Source organism: Phascolarctos cinereus, unplaced genomic scaffold (genome assembly GCF_003287225.1).
Source record: "Phascolarctos cinereus isolate Bilbo 61053 unplaced genomic scaffold, phaCin_HiC Scaffold_726;HRSCAF=1367, whole genome shotgun sequence".
Taxonomy (NCBI): Eukaryota; Metazoa; Chordata; class Mammalia; order Diprotodontia; family Phascolarctidae; genus Phascolarctos; species Phascolarctos cinereus.
In genome coordinates, this window is record NW_027556098.1 from 118,570,790 (window position 1) to 118,590,770 (window position 19,981).

At 35.7% G+C, this 19,981-nt stretch overlaps 1 protein-coding gene across 2 annotated transcripts in view; it reads right to left on the bottom strand.

Moving 5' to 3' along the window:
• The window catches only part of ZNF148 (zinc finger protein 148), a 134,048-nt gene that overhangs the window by 77,428 nt on the left and 36,639 nt on the right, over nucleotides 1-19,981 (bottom strand). Inside the window, exons 4-5 of one of the 2 annotated variants that reach the window (XM_020986005.2) lie at nucleotides 11,011-11,070; nucleotides 7,890-8,235 (exon numbers count right to left, since the gene is read on the bottom strand). In XM_020986005.2, coding sequence (XP_020841664.1) covers nucleotides 7,890-8,219 — 330 coding nt within the window. In that variant the 5' untranslated portion in view covers nucleotides 8,220-8,235; nucleotides 11,011-11,070. The remainder of the gene's footprint in view (nucleotides 1-7,889; nucleotides 8,236-11,010; nucleotides 11,071-19,981) is intronic. The other variant, XM_020986006.2, reaches the window with a different exon arrangement.

A 19,981-nucleotide genomic window follows, 5' to 3' on the forward strand; every position in this document is an offset into this window, starting at 1 on the left:
ATAAGATGCAAGAGGAAGTCTCTTTTCCAGCTGAAACAAGAACCATTTTGCAGGTAGGTCACATTTGAGAGATAGTAAGTTGGGGAATACAAAGTCAAAGACAAGGGTAGATCCAGACATCTGACCATGTCTTCTAAGAGCAGAGGCTAGATTCCACCTGTTGCCTGAATGAAACACAAATCATACATAATCATATCATTCCCAGCTGTTTCAGTACTTTGCCAGAACTACATCTCTGTCATGTGCCCTTAATATTTTTCTCCAAATTAGCCTACCTTTCCAACGACTCAGTTTATAACAGTAGTTACACTGCTGTTCAATCATCTTAACTAGAAACCTTGGAATTATAGTTGACTTGTCATTCTTCTTCATTACCTATTCTATAGACTTTTACCAAGTACCATCTTCCTTTTTGATGCCTCTCAATATTCAGTGCCTTCCTCTCTATTTTCACCACTATTAATCATCTCAGTCCAAGTTCTAATTGTAGTATTTACAACAAAAAGGATCCTTAAAAATCACTTAGTCATAGGATCTTAAGATATGGGGCTGTGAGGGACCTTAAAGATCATCTAATCTAAAACATTCATTTTACAGATGGAGAAACTGAAGTCCACAGTAGTGACTTTCTCAAGGTCCCACAAGTAAGAAGAAGCTATGCCAGGATTCGAACCCAAGTGTTCTGACTACAGGTCCACTGTTCTTTATGTTATACCACACTACCTTAGCATCTAACAAAAGATTTCAATAACAGTTCCTCCTAATTGGTCTCTGACTCCAGTTTCTCTCCACTGCAATTTATTTTATGTTCTGTCAGTCAAATCTAAAACACCAATATCATAGTGTCAACTCTCCACCCGCATGTAAGAATTTACAAGGCTCTCTATCACTAACTATATCAATTCTGAACTTCCCTAAACTTGTCTTAGCTTTAAAAGCTTTCTATAAGGACATTTAGAAGAACTGGGCAAACTGGCATGTACTCCTTCAGTTTCTCATTGCTCTGACAAGACCTTGCTGTTACTCCTATCAGAACTTGAATATTTCTTGCTTTCCTCATCTAGTCTTTCCTCTTTCCTGCCCCGCCCCAAACCAAAAGGTATTCTTCTTCTTTCCAAGGCTAACTTAGCCCTTATCTCCTCTTTCCTGATACTTCAATTTTTCTTCCTTTGGCTCTTCTCTACTACCTATAAATTGTAGATTTCACCTACCTTTAAAGAGCTTTCCTTCACCCCACTACTCTCTTAAGATACCTACTATGTTTTCTCCTTTTCACTACTAAACTTCTTGAAAGAATAAATGTATCCTACTTGCCTTCACCACCTCACAATTTGGCTTCTTCATTTGCCACTCAACTACAATTGCTCTCTCCAGGGTTACCAAGAGTTTTCTAATCACCAAATCCAATGGCCTTTTCTTAGTCTTCTTTTTCCTTAACTTCTTCTAGACTTCTGTAACACTTAATACTCATATGAAGCCTACTCATTTGGAATTTATAGAACACTAATAATCATAACATTGTAATATTAATATTACTATTGTTACACATCTCTTCATGTTTATGTTTTAGTTTCACAGCTATACGATAAAACTCCTAGCAGGCAGAGTCTACCTCTGAAACCTCTATACATCCATAGCAAATGATACAGAGAAGGCACTCTTTATTCACTGAAGATGGTAATGGTAACTGGAAAGTATTACTAACAAGACACAAATGGGTACTATTTTAGTCAATCACCTAGAAACCTTGATATCAACTTCAATTCCTCCTTTTTTTCCATCTATATCCAAGTTATTATCAAGTTTTGTCAAAACTTGGTTATCTACTACAAACCTAGACATTTCAAGTGGAGCTCCCTAATCACATTCATTTGTAAAAGGACAACCTGTAGTTTCACTGGTATAGACAACTATCCAAGAGGAAACTTCCTCTGCCAATACAGATCAGCAACTTATAATTTTAGAGATGTCCTGGTGGTAGTAAGAAGTTAAGTGACTTCCAAAGGGTCCAACAGTTGGTATATGTCAGAGGCAGGACTTAAACCTAGGTCTTCCTGGCTTCGAAGGTAGCTCTCAGTCTACTATGGCACAATGCTTCTTGAGACCATTAATAAGAATAATAAATAAGACCAGCCCCAACACTGGTTCCTAAAAACCCAAATATTTAAAGTTTTTTGTCCACAAAAGTGTTCATTTATCACTACCTTGAGACAATCAGGTCTTCCAGGTAGAAAAATGCTAATGTAGCAGAGATAAATTAAAAGAGAACATATTAGGCTGCGTGAGTTAGTAAAAAAGTAATATAAGAACTTTAATATGAAGAAAGATTAGGAAATGTATTTAGGGGAAATAATTTAAATGACATTTAAAGAATAATATGAAAGGAACCTGGGGTCATAGTTGCAACAACAGTCAAAAATTAAAAAAAAAATACTTTCACAGTGTAGATCAGAAAGGTATAGGAAATAAAATCAGAAAATTCTCATATGAAACCTCTGCGGCACCTGAAGTACATATTCAACAAACTAACATTTAATTGACCACCTACTACCTGTCAGGCACTGCATTAAGCACTGGGGATACAAAGACAAAAAACAAACAAACAAACATGGAGCCTAGGCCAATGAAGGAGACAACATGCAGACAACCCCATACAAAAAAGCAATAGACAGGATGAATTAGGGGTAGTCTCAGCAGGAAAGCACTAAGATTAGGGAGGACTTGAAAAGATTCCTTGCAGAAGGTGAGGCTTTAGCTGAGATAGAAAGGAAAACAGGAGGCAGAGACAAGGGAAGAGAGAGAGAGTTCTAGGCATAGGGGACAACCAGCAAAAATGCTTGTAGTCATAAAATGGGAGTGTAATGTGAAGATCAACAATGAGGCCAGTATCACTGGACTACAGAATATGTGGAAGGGAATAAGGTACAACAAGACTAGAAAGGTTGGAACGGGCCAGGTGTACAGTTCTCCTTGTTGCACTCTGCAAATTACAAATAAGCTTTATAAGGTATAGAGGAAAATAAGGGAAATGAATGGATATATCAAGATATGTCATTTAAGGTCAAACTAAAAAGACAAGAATTCTTCAATGTAAAGGACAAAAGCTGAAGGATCAAAGCATCATGAACTTAGAAATGAAAAGGACCTTCGAGGTTTGCTAGCTCAAGCTCATCATTTAATAGTATAGAAAACTAATATATAATTCGGATGGGCTGAACAAAGATTAATTTATCAAATTCTACTATTTCAAAATTAAAGTCATCCTCTGAAGTTGAAAGAAGTAAATTTAAGGCAAAAAAGGAATTATCATTTTATATTGTTGGTAGTAAATCAACAGCACCCATTACCTCCAAAAGGTACACATATACATACACATGTGCATGCAAATGTGGGGTCACAGGATTTAAAACTGAAAAAGACCTTACATATCATCTAGTCCAGGGGTTGTAGGGACCTCCTTTTGGTTACAGACCTCTTTGGCAGTCCAGTGAAGTCTACAGACACCTCAGAATAATGTTTTTATATGCACAAAATTTACATGAGAAGTCAATTATACGGAAATAAAGATGTAGTATTTTTCCTATTCAAATTCCTAGACTCCTTGAAATCTATGAACAAACCCCTTGGAGATCTATAGACTCCAGGTTGAGAATCTCAATCTAGTCCAACCTCCTTTATTTTACAGAATTTATTTGCCCATCCCACAGGTATTAACTAATAGCAACAGAATTCAAGCACTGAAAGGTTAAGTAACTTGTCAAGAGTTTTAGAGGCAACTGATAGTACAGTGACTAGAGTGCCGGGCCTGGAGTCAGGAAGACCTCTGAGCTCCCAATCTAACCTCAGACACTTACTAGCTGTATGAATCTGGGTTTCACCTCTGTTTGAGTCAGTTTCCTCAACTGTAAAATGGGGATAATAACAGCACCAACCTCCCAGGGTTGTTGTGAGGATCCAACGAGAGAATATTTATAAAGCACTCAGGACAGTGCCTGGCACGTAGTAGGAACTTAATAAATGCTTATTCCCTCACAAAGCCACTATGTGTCAGAAGTAGGACTTGAATACAGATGACTTCTAAGTCAGCCCTCTATTCACTATGTTACACCAGGCACTTAATAAATGCTTTATAATCATAAATAATGTAAATAAAATAAAGCATAAATTTTTTTTAAAAATTGCTTGATATCCAGAAATACTGTTACAAATGCTTTAATTTATGCCCATCTCTGGAAAAAAACAAAGCTAATTTGGATCATTAAACAATTTTTGGATCATTCCCTTAAAAATCTATCAGAAGAGATATCTATTTTTTAACAAGCAGTAACAAACAATATTATCATAATATCACAAATAATGTTTGGAAAATATTCACACTTTGGGTTTTCCCAGAAAAACTGATTGAAATGAAGCAGCACTATGGAACATTTGGCTGAAACACTAAGCATAAACTATAAAGTCCAAATGATTATTACTGTGATGCCTACTACAAGAACTGACAAATCTATCTATAAAAACATTGCTGAAAAGCTATGACAACCCAAGTGGAAAGGACTAGTGTTAAACCTTCCATGAAGCATATGGCACTGAGGGGAATCCCAGATGCAAGCCACTAAAGTTGTCCCATATGAGACAATAAATAGACAGGTAATATATATGTTAAAACATCTTTTGGCACTCTCAAATGAACCTTTAAGTATACTCATTAGTAATCAAAAGCGGCTCTAGTATGTAGTCCATCAAGCTAAAGGAATGAAATATATAAACCCTAAGAAATTAGATGTTAGCCAAAGCAGCAAATTATTTCAACAAGCATTTGAATGAATGGAAATGGGAAGTGGGAGAAGTGTGCATGAAAAGGAAATCTATCCCTTTCTAGGATGAATGTGAAAGACCATTCCAAATTATTGATAAATGTAGCCCAACTTTTATACCTGAGTAAACCAGAGTACAAAATGCATAGAACAGATTAACTATCTAGAAGTATTTAAAAGGAAAAAGAAAATGTTTATTCATAGGAGGAAGTCATCCTTGTCCTTCCCAACATCCCCTTTGCAAAATAATCTGAAGAATGTAGCTATAGTATCTGAGTTTTTATCAACTGTAGGTTAAAATCTTTCAAAAATAAGCTGTCTTTATCATTCCTGATAAGACTAAACATGTCAGTCAAGGAAGAATTAGAGATTTCTAAATACACATAGTACAAAATAATAGTGGCTCTAATGGCACCACTGAGCAAAGATGATTTTATGATACTGTGGACATTTTGGTCTCCTTTGTAGGCCAACATTAAGTTATGAGATATTGCTGTTCATCCTTCAGTTCTAAAGAGGATCAGTGACATCACAGGGTGATGTCTTGACTTGTTTGTGAACTGTATTTAAGTGAGGCAGAGTTGCACAAAATCATCAGACCCACTCTCCCAGAGTCATCGAAGTCCAGTGGCAAGACAAAAGTCAAGGCAAGTCAAAAAGGCAAGACAATAAGCCATAAGATATATACAATTGGTTTCTTTGTGCTATTTGAACTGTGCCTAAAATAAGCTGTTAGATGAATATTAAATTATATCATTTTACACATTATATAACTACATAAGGACTCTATACTTTATTATTACACGGCACACTTGAGATTTAGATATATCTTAGTTGGAAGATCCTTTCTGCTCAAGTGACACAGCATCATGGGTTTCTATGTTAGTATTCTAAAATAGAAGGACTATAATTTGTGGTTGGTTACAATGTTACAAATGTACTTATATTTGTCCTTGTCTCTCCTGTATTATAAAACGCAAGCTCCTTGCAAGTGGTAACCGTCTCATTCATTCTATTTGTATCCCCAATGTCTAGCTAGCACAATGCTAGAATACAGTAGGTAATAAATACTTGTTTGGTTGACTGAATACATTAATAGAAAATTGAACAGTGTTTACCCTACAGCAAGTTGTTCACTAAACTAGCAATGTAGATATGTAGCTACCTTGGGCACAGGATCCACCTAGAGGGACTCAATAAAGGAACCTTGTTAGTGATTTGACCTTAAATTACAAGATTATCAAATAGTTGCTCTGTTCTCAGACTATACTGTTGAAAATGAAGTTTTCAGTGAGTTACATTCTAGTGATGACTTGGAGGGCAAAAGGAATCAAAACTGGTCATAATTAGAAATAACTTCAAGAGTGTAGAGGGAAACTGGCGTTAACTATTAAAAAAAACACACAAACACACATACATACATACATACACACAAAGACTAAGAAGGCATGGAAATTAAGAGAAAATAAACACTAGGTTTTTCAAATTCCCAAGTAAATGACAAAATAAAAGATAAGAACCATTACCATGCCATATATGAAAGACAGCTGCTGGTAGAGAGGCAGAAATGATGCCATTTTGAAGAACAGGTTCAGAAAGGAAGAGAAACTAAAAGGAAAAGACAGGTTATACTGACTGACTCTGCAAGAACAAATATTCAGCCACAAAGGAATATGTTATTTAACTTACAAAAAGTTTTGAAAGTAAAGTACAGTAGCTGTTTGGAAAAATTTCTACATGGCAAATGAAATGGGCTAAATAAGTGTAAACCATATTCGTTAAGGATAATAGAAAAGCCTCTCTTTGGGAAATATAAATATGAGGAAATCAATGAAAAAAGGGAAGATTCAAATGAACAGATGCAGAGTAAAGTAAGCAGAATAATATATGCAATTATAAAAATGTAATTTAAAATCACAAAAAAAGGCAACTGAATAAATGTAGTGACCAGTATTAAATCATAGGTCTAATGACTACAAAGGAAAAATGGGGCCAATGAGAATAGATACATTTGCTAGACTGATCAATTTTGATTAAATATTTTCTTTGGTACAAAGGAATACCGAGAAGCAGGAATTCAGACAGGCTAAGAATAATGGCTATGATGTAAAAAAAACCCCACCAAAAACCAACATTTAACAAGTTTAAGCTGCTTTTTCAGCTCCTATTAGTCTGCTGGAGGAGAGAAGAGCAACCTGATAGGATGCCACGTGACTACAAAGAATAAAGTTTCCCCTTGACTGGGAAGCCAGCACTAGGAACTAAGTCAAAAAGGATCCTACTTTATCAGAGGCCTAAGGAGCTGAAAGAAAAGCACTAGCTTAGACTCAGGGTAGAAGGGAAGGGCTTATTCAGAGAAATTTAAGCCGACTTGAAAAGAATTCAAAATGTTAAGCTGGGTCAAACTAAAAAGAAACTTAAGACTACATACGTGCTACATACTATTTTTCTCACCTATAGATAGGAATTACTCTAAAATCCCTATATACAACAGTAGTAAAATTAAAATGGTCCATACACCCTAACCAGGATGGCTGATTCTATGCTGTACTAAAGAAACTAAAAGAGCACCAAAGGAGAAATGTGCTCAGTTTCCAGGTGGCAATCTTTGGACAACAGACCCAAACACTTTAATGATGGTAAGCAAAGAGTTAGGAGTGGAAAACCTTCTGTTTAAAACGGTGTCACTTTATCAGCTGAGGTCAACCTATTTTTTTTTCTAGTTATGGTCTAAAAAGCAAAACTCAAATTTCTCGACGCCTTAGGAAAGGCTCCAGATTTAAACAGAATTTCTAACAAATATCAGATGTTTATAATTCAAAACCTGATAAAACCAGTTATGATTGGGATAATAAAATTTCACTTTGTAACTGTTACGTTTACCATCTAAAATGTGATTTGTCAGTATTATATAACAATCTTTTCAGCACATATACTGAATAAATCAGTGATTCACTATAGTCAATTCTACTATTACTGATAAGTATTTGAATCATTTATACATTACTGAAACCTCTGTATTACTAAGATGCCCTTTCTAATTATAGCTAAATATTAGGTACAGTAAGTACTTACAGGGACATTAACTGCATACTGCAGCCCTTGAGGAAGCCTGTCTTGTGTCTCCATCTCATCATCATTTTTCACTGTCTCCTCATGGACCATGAGTTCATCATGTGAAATCATCTCCTGTGGTCGCATTTCACTTTCTTGTAACACTTCATCCGCTGCAAGGATATCTTGATGTGGCAAACTCCGATCTTGAAGCACAGCTTCTTGTAGTTCTCCAGATACTGCAGATTGGTCAGATACTCCACCCATTACAACCATCGCCCTGGAAGACTGCATTTCGTCTATGCCACCACATTTAAGAAATAATCCTTCCAATTTGTCTTCAATGTTCATGCTTAAGTGTAACTGCCTAAAAAGATCAAGTTTAGCAAATGGGCACATGAAATGAGTTTTACATGTCCACTTGATTCATGCTTAAGTTTCAAAATGTCAAATGTACAAGCTATTAAATTACCTCCAAGGAACAATCTATTCACTCATGCTTCAATTAAAAATATTTGTACATGTAGTTCTGAACTGCCTGTAATTTTAAAATTATATAAAAACAAAACTCTAAAAGAAGAGAGACAGCAGAAGACAAGATTTTCATCCCTAGTATAAAGTTTAAATCTTGAATTGATTCACTAATGAAAAATGAGCTTGATTACATATCACAAATCCATCATGCTGGGGGAAAAAAAAGGAAACCCTAGCAACTAATGGAGAGTGGCCTGAAATATGAATAACAGGTATATTTTTAGAATAAAAATTATTGTTCTCACAATTATATATTACTTGCCACTAATAAACACTACTGCCAATGGTGTACTTCGATACAACCAAACTTATTCAAGTCAAAAACAGAAGAAAAGCTTGGCTCCTAAAGGTTTAAGGGTTTATCTCTGTAACTGCATTTTTGTAAATCTCTATGCTTTAACAGATCCATTTCACTGATATGAATACGGTGTTAAAAACATGTATCACTAAATGAATTATATATGTTCATATAATTCTGACAGGTGGTTATCATTAGAAATCATATATCATCTAAGATTTATTACCTACGGAAGTTTGCAAAGATCAAATTTAGTTAAAACTAAAGTTTTAGATCAAGGATCTAAATTTGGTTTCTCTGAATGTATACTTAACTCTCCACTGACACTTAACCTGATAACAAGCATCATTATTAGTCCTTTATCTTTTTTATTCTTCTGTTTCTTCATCAACAGACAATGACAAAAACATACAAAAATAAATCCAAGAATGAATTAGAAAAGGGAGGGGGAAAGCTCAGATAAGCATAGAACTAAGTTGTCTAGTCCTGAGGGTAGGAAAAACATTTTTGAAATTTGTGAACTGTGTTTCTATTTAGCTTGTTATTCCCCAAAATGATTATTAAGTAAAGGCTTCTGTCATGATCACAAGCTATCACTATGTAAGTGGTAAGTCTACCTCCCAGTTGTGATTTATAAAGTCAAACACTAAAGAAAATTAAACATGTTTTCATTACCATAGTGAAAATTAAGGTAGAAACCTTTACTTAATTGAACAAACAATTCAAAAAAGTTATCATTAGCAACAGCAAGCCAAATAAAACAAAATTTACTAATGTTTCTTTTCTTCATGCCAAACAGAGGGACAAAGACTGGACCTGTGATTTCATTGGCATAAGGGTTCCTATGGGTGAGGAAACATACCCTACCAATGCAATTTGGCACCTTTTTTCAATTTATAGTCTTAGAGAACTGGCTAGAGTACCAAGAAGTCCAGTGATTTGCCTAGGGTGATATAACCAATTTATGTTAGAGACAATTTTTGAAATCAGTTATTCCTCACTCTGAAGTTCTCTCTCTGTCCACTATTTCATAATGCCACTTCTGTATTTACATGAACAACAAAGGAACAGAAATCCAATTCCATCTTTAAAAATCATAAGGTACAGGGGCAGCTAGGTGGCAAAGTGGATAGAGTACCAGCCCTATTCTTAGGAAGACCCGAGTTTCAAATCTGGCCTGAGACACTTGACACGTACTAGCTGTGTGACCCTTGGGAAAGTTACTTAACTATGACTCCTCACAAAAATAAATAAATAAATAAAACATAAGGTACCATAGAAATCTGAACTCAAAGAATAAAGTTTAAGCTTTACAGCCAAATAAGCACTTCATTTTCAAGTACAGTAAAACTTCATTTAATTAATGTGAGGCATCCCTGGCTTAGTGGGTAGAGAGATGGCCTCACAACCAGGAAGAACTGGATTCAAGTCCTGCCTCTGACTAGCTATGTAACCCCTAAGCATATCACTTAATTCTCAGTGTTCTAGTAAACTCTCTAAGACCATAAATTTCGATAAGGTACCTGCCTGGTTGAAGAAATTTCCTTATCTGGGACTTTCCTCTATCAATGAAATCCCAGGTCCAGCCTCTTTCTCTCTCTAACCAATATCACAGGGAATGAGGTCTCCAACTAAATGAAGCTTAATTCTTTAACTGCTGAAATTTCAGCATTCATTTTTACCCTTTTAAATGAAAATCTTTCCAAAATACATTACACATTTCCCTGCCTCTTAAAGGGAATACAAGCTAGTTATAACTTACAAACATTGTACAAATATTTGAGTCTGCCCCACTCCCTCCAAAGGGAGCCCCAAATTGCTGCTACTATGGGAGGATTTGTTGGAAATGTTGAGCTTTTAGAAAACCTGTGAGGTTGTAAAATGGACAAAGGGCAGAAGTTCTGAAAAGCAGAAACTTCTCAGTGGAATGACATTTAGGATATATACATATATATATATATATATATATATATATATATATATATATATATATATATATATATATATATATATATGTTCTAGTCAAAAAAAATTTTCCTGAGTTTTTTTTTTTAACTTCACTTACCATATTGCCTGAAATTCTACCACTCAGAAATCTTTTTAAGGGGTAACAAGTATCCTTCAAAAATTCAAACATTCTTTGGTGAATTATGGAGTTTTCAGTAAGTCATACCTTAATGGGAATTAGTTCTATCAGACTGTTTTCATCTTAATATCAAGTTTTGATAATCTGCACTGAGAAAGTAGTAATTTTGATTGAAGGTGAAGAGGTGATAGGTAAATTTTTTAGCATTGGAGATTTGAACACACCTGGATTGAGTGCACACTAGGGGGTTGGGAGCAACCTGATGGCACTGGACACTCAGAAGCCTGAAAAAAACGTGAAAAGTATTCACTTATTTTAAATTTTTGCCTAGGGTTAGCTCTGGTCTCAGATGAAGGGGAAGAAATTCCCTTTCACTTCCAATCAATTACATCATGGGTTAAAAACGGTTGTGTGAGTTAGCCTCAGAATTGAACCACATTTTATAACATTGTTTTATCAAGAAAATACATTCCAGGTTCCAATCAACTGACAGAGTTTTCAAACACAATCTATTCATAAGTTTGGGGCTTCCTATTTAACAAATTTTAACCCTGTTTGGTAACTTTTTGAAGTTTTTCATAAACATCAATTATTGTACTGTACTCTATATAATATCCCTTTAAAACTAAAAGCACAAATAGGGCAGTTTTAAAAGGCTCTAAATTTTCCTAATTTTTAGGCTTTTATTTATAGTTTGTATTTATCACAGATACAGCTAGAAGGACTCTTGAGGGCTATCATGTCCAATCTCCTATTTTACCAACGAGAAAACCAAGGCGCATGAAAGCTAAGTGACTTGTTCAAAGTACCACAGACGGTAAGCACTAGATGCAGGATTTGAATCCAGGGCTCCTGACTCCACAGCATTCAGACTTCCACTGAATCATCATGATGTCTCCTTTACTGTCAGGTAGTCAATGGTTTCTGCTAGCTTGAATAAACTAATGATGACTGAGAATATCAATTATTCCTCCATATACCTGAGGAATATACCTATTATGCAGAGAAACCTTAACATGAAAAGTTTCTATATGGTTACCATTTCACTTAGACTAGCTCAAGTCTCTCCCTCCCCCCTTCCCTTGTTTAATGGCAGGAATAAAAAAAAAGATAAAGAAAAAAAAACTGAGGAAATACTAGAAAGGAGAAATATAGAGACTACAAACAAAAAAAAGTGATAGCTATATCTGACAGGTAGGCAATGGAAAGGAAGCAAGACTAGTACAATGTAAACTCTTTGAGAGGTAGAACTGTTGTTTTGTCTTCGTCTCTCTAAGATCTAGAACAATGCCTGGTACAAAGTAGATACTTAATAAATGTCTACTTAAATGAATGAAGGCCAACACTAGAGGAAAAAAATGCTATGAAGGGTAAATTTGCATTTGGTCCAGTTGTATTTCCTCTTCTTTGCCACTGCCTCCCTCCCAGTTCCCAATCCTCTCAAGTTGCTCTCCAGCTCTCCAAAAGCAAGAAAAATCTAACATGCTCTTAAGAGTCCATTCACTCAATAAGAAGCATTTTTGTTGTTGTTCAGTCGTTTCAGTCACATCTTGGCAAACATACTGGAGTGGTTTGCCATTTCCTTCTCCAGCTCATTTTACAGATGAGGAAACAGAGGCAAATATGATCAAGTGACTTGCCCAGGGTCATTTGGCTAGTGTCTGGGGCTGGATTTGAACTTTGGTCTTCCTATTTTCAGGCCCACCACTCTATCCACCATGCCACCTAGCAATCCCACAGCATTTATTAAGCATCACCAATGTGCCCAACATGTGTTAAGTGATGAGGATACAAGAACAAGGCTAAACAGCCCCTGCTCTAGAGGAGCATCCATTCAAAACAGGGCAAACAACATACATATATAAGGGTATAGAACAAGTATAAATAGTTACAAGATAACCTGAGAGACGGGCAGAGTATGGGAGGTACTAGCTGTTGGGTGAACCAGACATGGCTTGTTAGAGAAAGAGACACTTGCACACTTGAGTCCTAAATGAAACTAGGATTTCAAGATGTGGAGGTAAGAAGGAAGTGCCTTCCACTCTTCGGTGATAACATGGACAAAGGACAGTGTGTCATGTGGGAGGAATGAGTAGACAGCCAGATTGACTGGACCCTGGATTGCATGAAGGGGAGCAATGTGTAATAAGGGTGAAAAAGGCAGAGGGAGCCAAGTCTTGAGAGCTTTAAATGTCAAACAAAGAAATTTACACTTGATCCTGGAGGTAATTATAAGGAGCCACAGGAGTTTACTGATTAGTAAAATGACACAGTCAGACTTGCATTTAGGAAAAGCACCAGTAGCTCTGTGGAAAATAGATTGAAGTGAGGAAGATAACTGAGTCAGGGAAATCAATGAGGGCTACTAGAATAGTACAGGAAAGAGGTGTTAAGGGCCTGAACAAAGGTCACACCAAAACTATCTCCTGTCCCTCACAGACAAGAAGTCAAAACTTTCTTTGAAGTTCGACTACGATTAGAAAAGCAATCTGATTTTTAACAAAGAATTTTTATAAAAAGGAAGAGAAAAAAGATTCAACAAACCAATCAATACATTGTTTTTACTGAATATTTTCTCTCTTCCTCTTTTTCAAAAGTCCTTTATAAAAGATGGCTCTTTGGAGGGGGAGGGAAGGGATACTGGGGGAAGTCTAGGTGATGTAAAAACAAGGTATCATTAAAATCTACTTTAAAAAAAGCAATCTGATTATATTAATCTAACACAAAAGTAGGAATAAATTCCTTAACCTTCTATGTTTGGTTATATATTTGGTTAATCCAATGAATCTCTAACCAGAGGAATTTCAGGAGAGTGGGAAGATATTTTGGGTATGTGTGTAAAAGAGTGACTCTCTTAAATCAGTTCAATTACTCCACCTATGTGTAAGGTTAACCTTGGGAAGGGAGAAGAGAAAGGAGCATTTGCAGCCCAGTTGCTCCCTAAATAGGAATGCAAGAAAAAAACAGAGCCTGATAAAAAGCTTTTCTGAGATCCTTCTGAAAATCCCTGGATCAATAACCTAGGCAGCCCATTCTTTAAGCAGAGAACATTCAAAGATCCTGGATGACAGGTATGGCAACTTTCAGACTGTAGAAGTCAATACAGGGCAGATAATGGGGCCCCAAGATTGACATGGTTTACAGTCAGCCACGGTACCTCTGCTATGGAAACTGACTATAATACTATGATGTATATCTTCCCAGGGAAATTTAGGGTTCCTGAAAGGAAGCGCTGCTTCTTTTTTTCTCTTTGTTATCTCCAGCACCTAGCATAAGGTGAAAACATATCGTTTAGTCGTTTTTTTTTTTTCAGTTGCATCTGATTTCTTGATCCTGTATGGGGTTTTCTTGGCAAAGATACTGGAGTGGTTTGTTATTTTCTTCTCTAGCACATTTTACAGATGAGGAAACTGAAGCAAACAGGGTTAAGTGACTCGCCCAGATTCACATGGCTAGTGTCTGATGTCATATCTGAGGCCATGTTTGAACTCAAGTCTTCCTAACTCCAGGCCTGGCACTCTATCCATTGCAATACCTAGCTGCCCTATGTGAACACATACTTGGTGATAATAATGTTTGCTGAATTAAATCAAATTAAAAGGACAGTTTGGCCTTCAGGATACAAAGAGGTAATTGATGAGGGAAGCAAAATAGTAGCAAAGCAAAGGAAAGGAATGGGAATCAAAATAATCTTTTCTCCTTCCCTATCCCTGAGCTACTCATCTGTACTCTTCCTTAGCCAGAGAGTCCAGAAGGTTCCTGGAAGAGCTTTCCCTCTTTACTCCTCTCTCTGTACCAGGTTGTGGACACATTTGATTTGGCTAGGTAAAACTAATATCAATTATAGTCAATTATGGTAATTAACTACCATTAACACATAATTAGGAGCAGCTAGGTGGCACAGTGGATAGAGTATCAGGCATGGACTGGCCTTAGATATTTATGACAGCTGTGTGAAGCCTAGACAAGTCACTTAACCCTGTTTGCCTCAATTTCCTCATCTGTAAAATGAGCTGGAGAAGGAAATGGCAAACCACTCCAAGATCTTTGCCATAAAAATGAGGTCCCAAAGAATTAGACTCAATTAAAAATGATTCAATAATAACACACAATCATAATATAATAACAATTATGTATACCTTTAAACATAACACTAATTAACTTTCTTTTAAATTAAAACATCTACTGCCCACTTCTGCTCAATCTTGAAGAGATATACTCACAACTTTTAAAATACAGAGGAAACAACGACTGTCAGCCATAACTTCTGGGCCCCCCCTCACTATTCTACCACTATCATTCAGAAACTTTTCCTCTGAGGTACACTCACTCATCTAGATTGGAGTTCTTAACCTGTGGTCTTTGAACTTGTTTTCTACAACATTTTGATAACTATTTCAATATAATTGCTTTTTCATTTAAAAATATTAATTCTGAGAAGGTATTCATAGGCTTCATAAGACTGCTAAAGGGATCCATGACACAAAAAAGGTTAAGAACCCCTCATCTAGATCCTGATGTCAGTTACCAACCAGTCCACAAACAATTCTCCCTCCTTTCTCATGAAGCTCAGCACCTAATTCATAGTCTTCCTCTTCACTCCAATTCCTGCCCTTAGGGAGTTCATTATAAATGCTGATGTCCCCCTAAACTTTGTTTCTTAGTTCATCAACCTAATCCCATGATGTGCATCCTCAGTCACACACAGTCATACACAAACTTGACTTCATTATTATTTACAAGTATTCCAGCTCCGTGACACTGAACTATGACCACAGCCTTCCATCCTTTCATTTCTCCATGTGCTTCATGTATTCTCCATCCTCCCCAGGACCTCTAGTCAACCTCATCCCTACCTGTTTTCCCAAAACATCATCCCCGCTCTGGCCTCACTTTCTCCCCTTTCAAATTTTAACTTAAGAGTTAATTAGTTTAATTTCATGCAGTCATCTACCCTCAAAATTTCCAACCTCAACCTGGAATTGAGTAATCCCAGTCTTCTCTGCTATTACTACTTGGTAGCCTACTGAACAATCCTAAACAAAGTCATATATGTCTATACTTATTGAGTTCACTACAATTTTGTTATCAAATTTCAACAATGTCCTCATTACTTTATGCTAATTCTTTTACTCTTCCCAGTCTGAGTCTCTACCAAATAAACCACCATAGCTCTCTTCTCTCCGAAAGTCACCAAAAGCAGCTCTGGTCCCTCTTCCAGAAGAAGACTTTGTTTCATACCTTACTAAAAAATACTGAGGGCATCTACTGCAAGCTCCCTCTTCTACTCAATTCCTCACTTCAAATCCCCTCAAGGTCACCCCCTTTCTCTCTTCTTTTGTTCTAATCTCAAAGGACTTCTTCCTAAGGCTAGCCCCTCTTCTATTCCTTCAATTCTATCCATTCATATCTCCTCCAGTAATGCCCCCCTTCAAGCATTCCCTCTAATTTTCTATCTTACCCATTAGTTCTATCTTTGATACCTACACCATAAAAAGGTCAAGATCCCCCTCATCCATAACAAACTATCACTTGATTTTATGATCTCTCTTAAGTAATGTATGTGGTATGGGTAAAAGTCTTGCTTTTATAGACAAACTCCTAGAAAGAACTTTAACTAAGAGTTATTAAGAGCTATTAAGCACTCATTGCCTTAACTTCCTCATATCCTAATCATTTCAGAATCTCTTAAAATCTGGCTTCCAATACCATTATTCAACTGAAATTGTTCTAAAAGTCACCAACAATCTCTTAAATTGTTAAATCCAATGGATTTTTCTCATCCCACATCTTTCTTGACCTCTTTCTAACATCTGATAGTGTTCAGCACCTCCTCTTCCTTGAAAGGATCTCTTTCCTACATTTTCATGACACTGCTCTTTCCTAGTTCTCTTCCAACCTGTCCAATTGTTTCTTGGCATTCTTTGATGGATTATCATCCATGTTCCAACTCCCGTGTGAGAGCTGTACTCCAAGGCTCTGTCCTGGGCTTTCTTCTCTTCTCTTCTATACTCAGTGGTCTAATCATCTCCCAAATATACAACTACCCTTTCTATGGAAAAGATTCTCATTCTAAATATCCAGCACTCATCTATCTCCTAAATTCCAGTCCCACATCACCAACAGTTTGCTTGCCATTTCCACCTGGATATGCCATTGACATCTCAAATTTAACTCGTCCAAAAAAGAATTCAAATCTTCCAACTCAACCCACGCCTCTAATTTTACTATTTCCTTTGAGAGTACTATTATCCTTCTAATCACCCAGGTTCACAACTTGAAAATAATTCCATTTTCAGTCTCTCTCCCTCATTCCCTAAATCCAATCAGTTCCCAAGTCATATCAATTCTACTTCAATATATTGTTCTCATCTGTCTTCTCTCCATTCATATAAACACCATTCTGGTTCAGTCCCTCATCAACTTTTCCCTAAACTATTATGAGAACCTAACCAGTCTTCCCACTTCTCCAATTCAATATGTACACTGCTACCAAATTGATATTCCTAAAGCATAGTTGGATAATGACACTTTCCTGGTAAAGAAGTTTCAGTGGCTTCTCTATTGCCTCTAGGATAAAATATAAACTCCACCATTTGGCATTTAAAAGTTCTTCACAATCTGGCTCCAACTTATCTTTCTAAACTGATTTTATATTACATTTCTTCAGACACTCTAATATTCCAGTCAAACTGACCTACTTGTTTTTTTCCTTAAACAATATTAAATCTTCCTTTTCCATGCTGCATTATAAATAACTAGATAAACAAATATGAAGTTGCTTCTGGTTCATCTCTCCAGGGCCTGAGAAAAAGAAGTAAAAGGGTGGACAATGCTAGGACTTCTAATCTTTTCCAAGAATTTTTATAGCTGTTTACCTCTGTGCTTTCAACCTAGAAATGCTGTCACTTTGATCTGTACAAAGATTAACCTACCTGTAACTTAGGCTTATTCTTTATGCTAAGAGATCTAGAAAAATTTCAGATTTGCATTTTCACCATAAGCCCTTTGTGTTTATAAAGTATCTTTTGTAAATTATACATGGCTCCTGAGTGATATTTCAAACTATCCTGGGAGTAACACTGATTATGTTACCAGCAACTAGAGAGCAACAGTTCTACTTAATACTAGTAGTAACAGATGTTCAAAAATAACATGCAGACACTAGAATCACAGCTGAAAATATCAACACAACTACTACTATCTTGGCAATCTGCTGGCAAGCATCAACCCTAATTTATACAACATACAATATTTTAATATTACAAGGGTCCATGATTTCATCAATGTTGGATACTCCTTTTCTCCAAGGCAGATCATCAACCCATCCACACCTTAGTAGATAGTATTCATGAGTTGCTATGGCTAAAAAAAAAAATCATCACTTAAATCCACTGCTAATAAGCTGCTTCAAACTTAGGCAGGTATTACTATGAAAGTCGGTAAGTATGAATTCAGACTAGCCTGTCTAAAACAATGTTTTACATTATAATTAGGTTCCAGCTTGGCAGGCTAGGGCCTGGGCCTGTATTTCAGTGGTATAGCCTTCAAGAACCTAGGGTGATCGCTTTATCACAGGGAGACACTAAAGGTTGACTTTGGTGGATGGAAAGATGCAGTGTAACAATTCTTTTTAAGCTAAAATAAAAGAATAAGTTTATGGGAGGGTGGTAAGAATGATTAATTATTTTTATAGAATCATTTAAGGAATAGTTATACTACATAGAACACAATAAACAAGAGTTAAGGTTCACAAATCATAAAAACATTAACAAGCTATCTGAATATATCAATATCTTTGATCAAAAGGCATGATTAAAATACTAACAGTAAAGGTCAGACAAAAAGTTATATTTTCATTGTTCTTATTAGCACAGCATTTGCATAATAATATAAAAATTTTAAAAACAAGTTCCTGACTGTTCGTTTTGACTAGATATTTACCACTCAATGGTCATTTTAACATCCTACATGGTACTAATTAGGATTTGTGAAGAGAGATGAAATTAAATGCCTAAAACATAACCTTTTTAAAAAAATATTAAATTTAGATACATCTTGCAAAAGTTTACTTTAGCTGCATAGCCCTTAAAAGGCCAAATAAATGAGCTTCATGGCTTAGTGGAAGGAACATCTTACTTGGAATTAGAAGAACTACTTTAAGTGCCTGTTTTAACACTGAGTAGCCATGTACTTACTGGTAGTTACCAGGGCAAATCATCTACCTCTTTGCGCCCTAAGTTTCCTCATCTGTAAAAGGAAAATAACAATACTTATACTACCTAGCTCAGAGAGATATTGAAAGGAAAATAATTTGTAAACCTTAAAGTACTATATAAATAGGAGCTACTATAAGTGCAATAATGCCTTCATTGCACTTTACATCTGCTAATATATAACATCTTATGACACCTAAGAATCATCTAAATCTGTGCATCAATTTGAAACTGAAAATATTATACAAAAATGTAATTCTGAAAATAAATTAATCCTTGTCTAAATTCTAAATAAGGCACACATAATGCATGATATAAAATAGAGTAGAATCTTAAAAGAAACTGATTTTCTATTTTTCAAATCTTTAATAAAATATAACACAATTATAATAAGATATTTGAGACTTGATTAAAAATAGTAGTTTATAGCACTAGCTATAAATTAACATTTAATTCCACCTAAATATTTTATCTTTGAACTATTTAAAATATGTAATATCTTGTGGAATGAGTTAACAATTAGCTCTCTTACTAAAATTTCTCCAAACACTTATGTCCATACAAGTTACTTCACACAAACAAAGCATTTGTGCAAATAAAAAGTACAAATGATCTGGTCAGTTGGTATGAACTCCTAATAATTCCCTCTGTCTTCTTGACATCAGTCCTAGAAGTCTTTAGCCATTTAGCTAAGATCAGTGAACCAGCATGGTTCATTTCAAACACCAACTCTCAGAACTCTATGAGTATATATTCTTAGGCTGAATTACCACAGCCTTAGCACATTTTCAAGTTTCTATCCACAGCCATCAATTAGTATATATATATACTAATATATTCAGGCAATAAGGATTAATTTTAATAAGTTAAAGCAAAAGAAATGGAAAGTTAAGTATAAGTAGTTATATAATTGTCTGCTATGTGCCAGGCACTACATGCTAAGAGCTTCTACAAATATTATCTTATTTGAGACTCACAA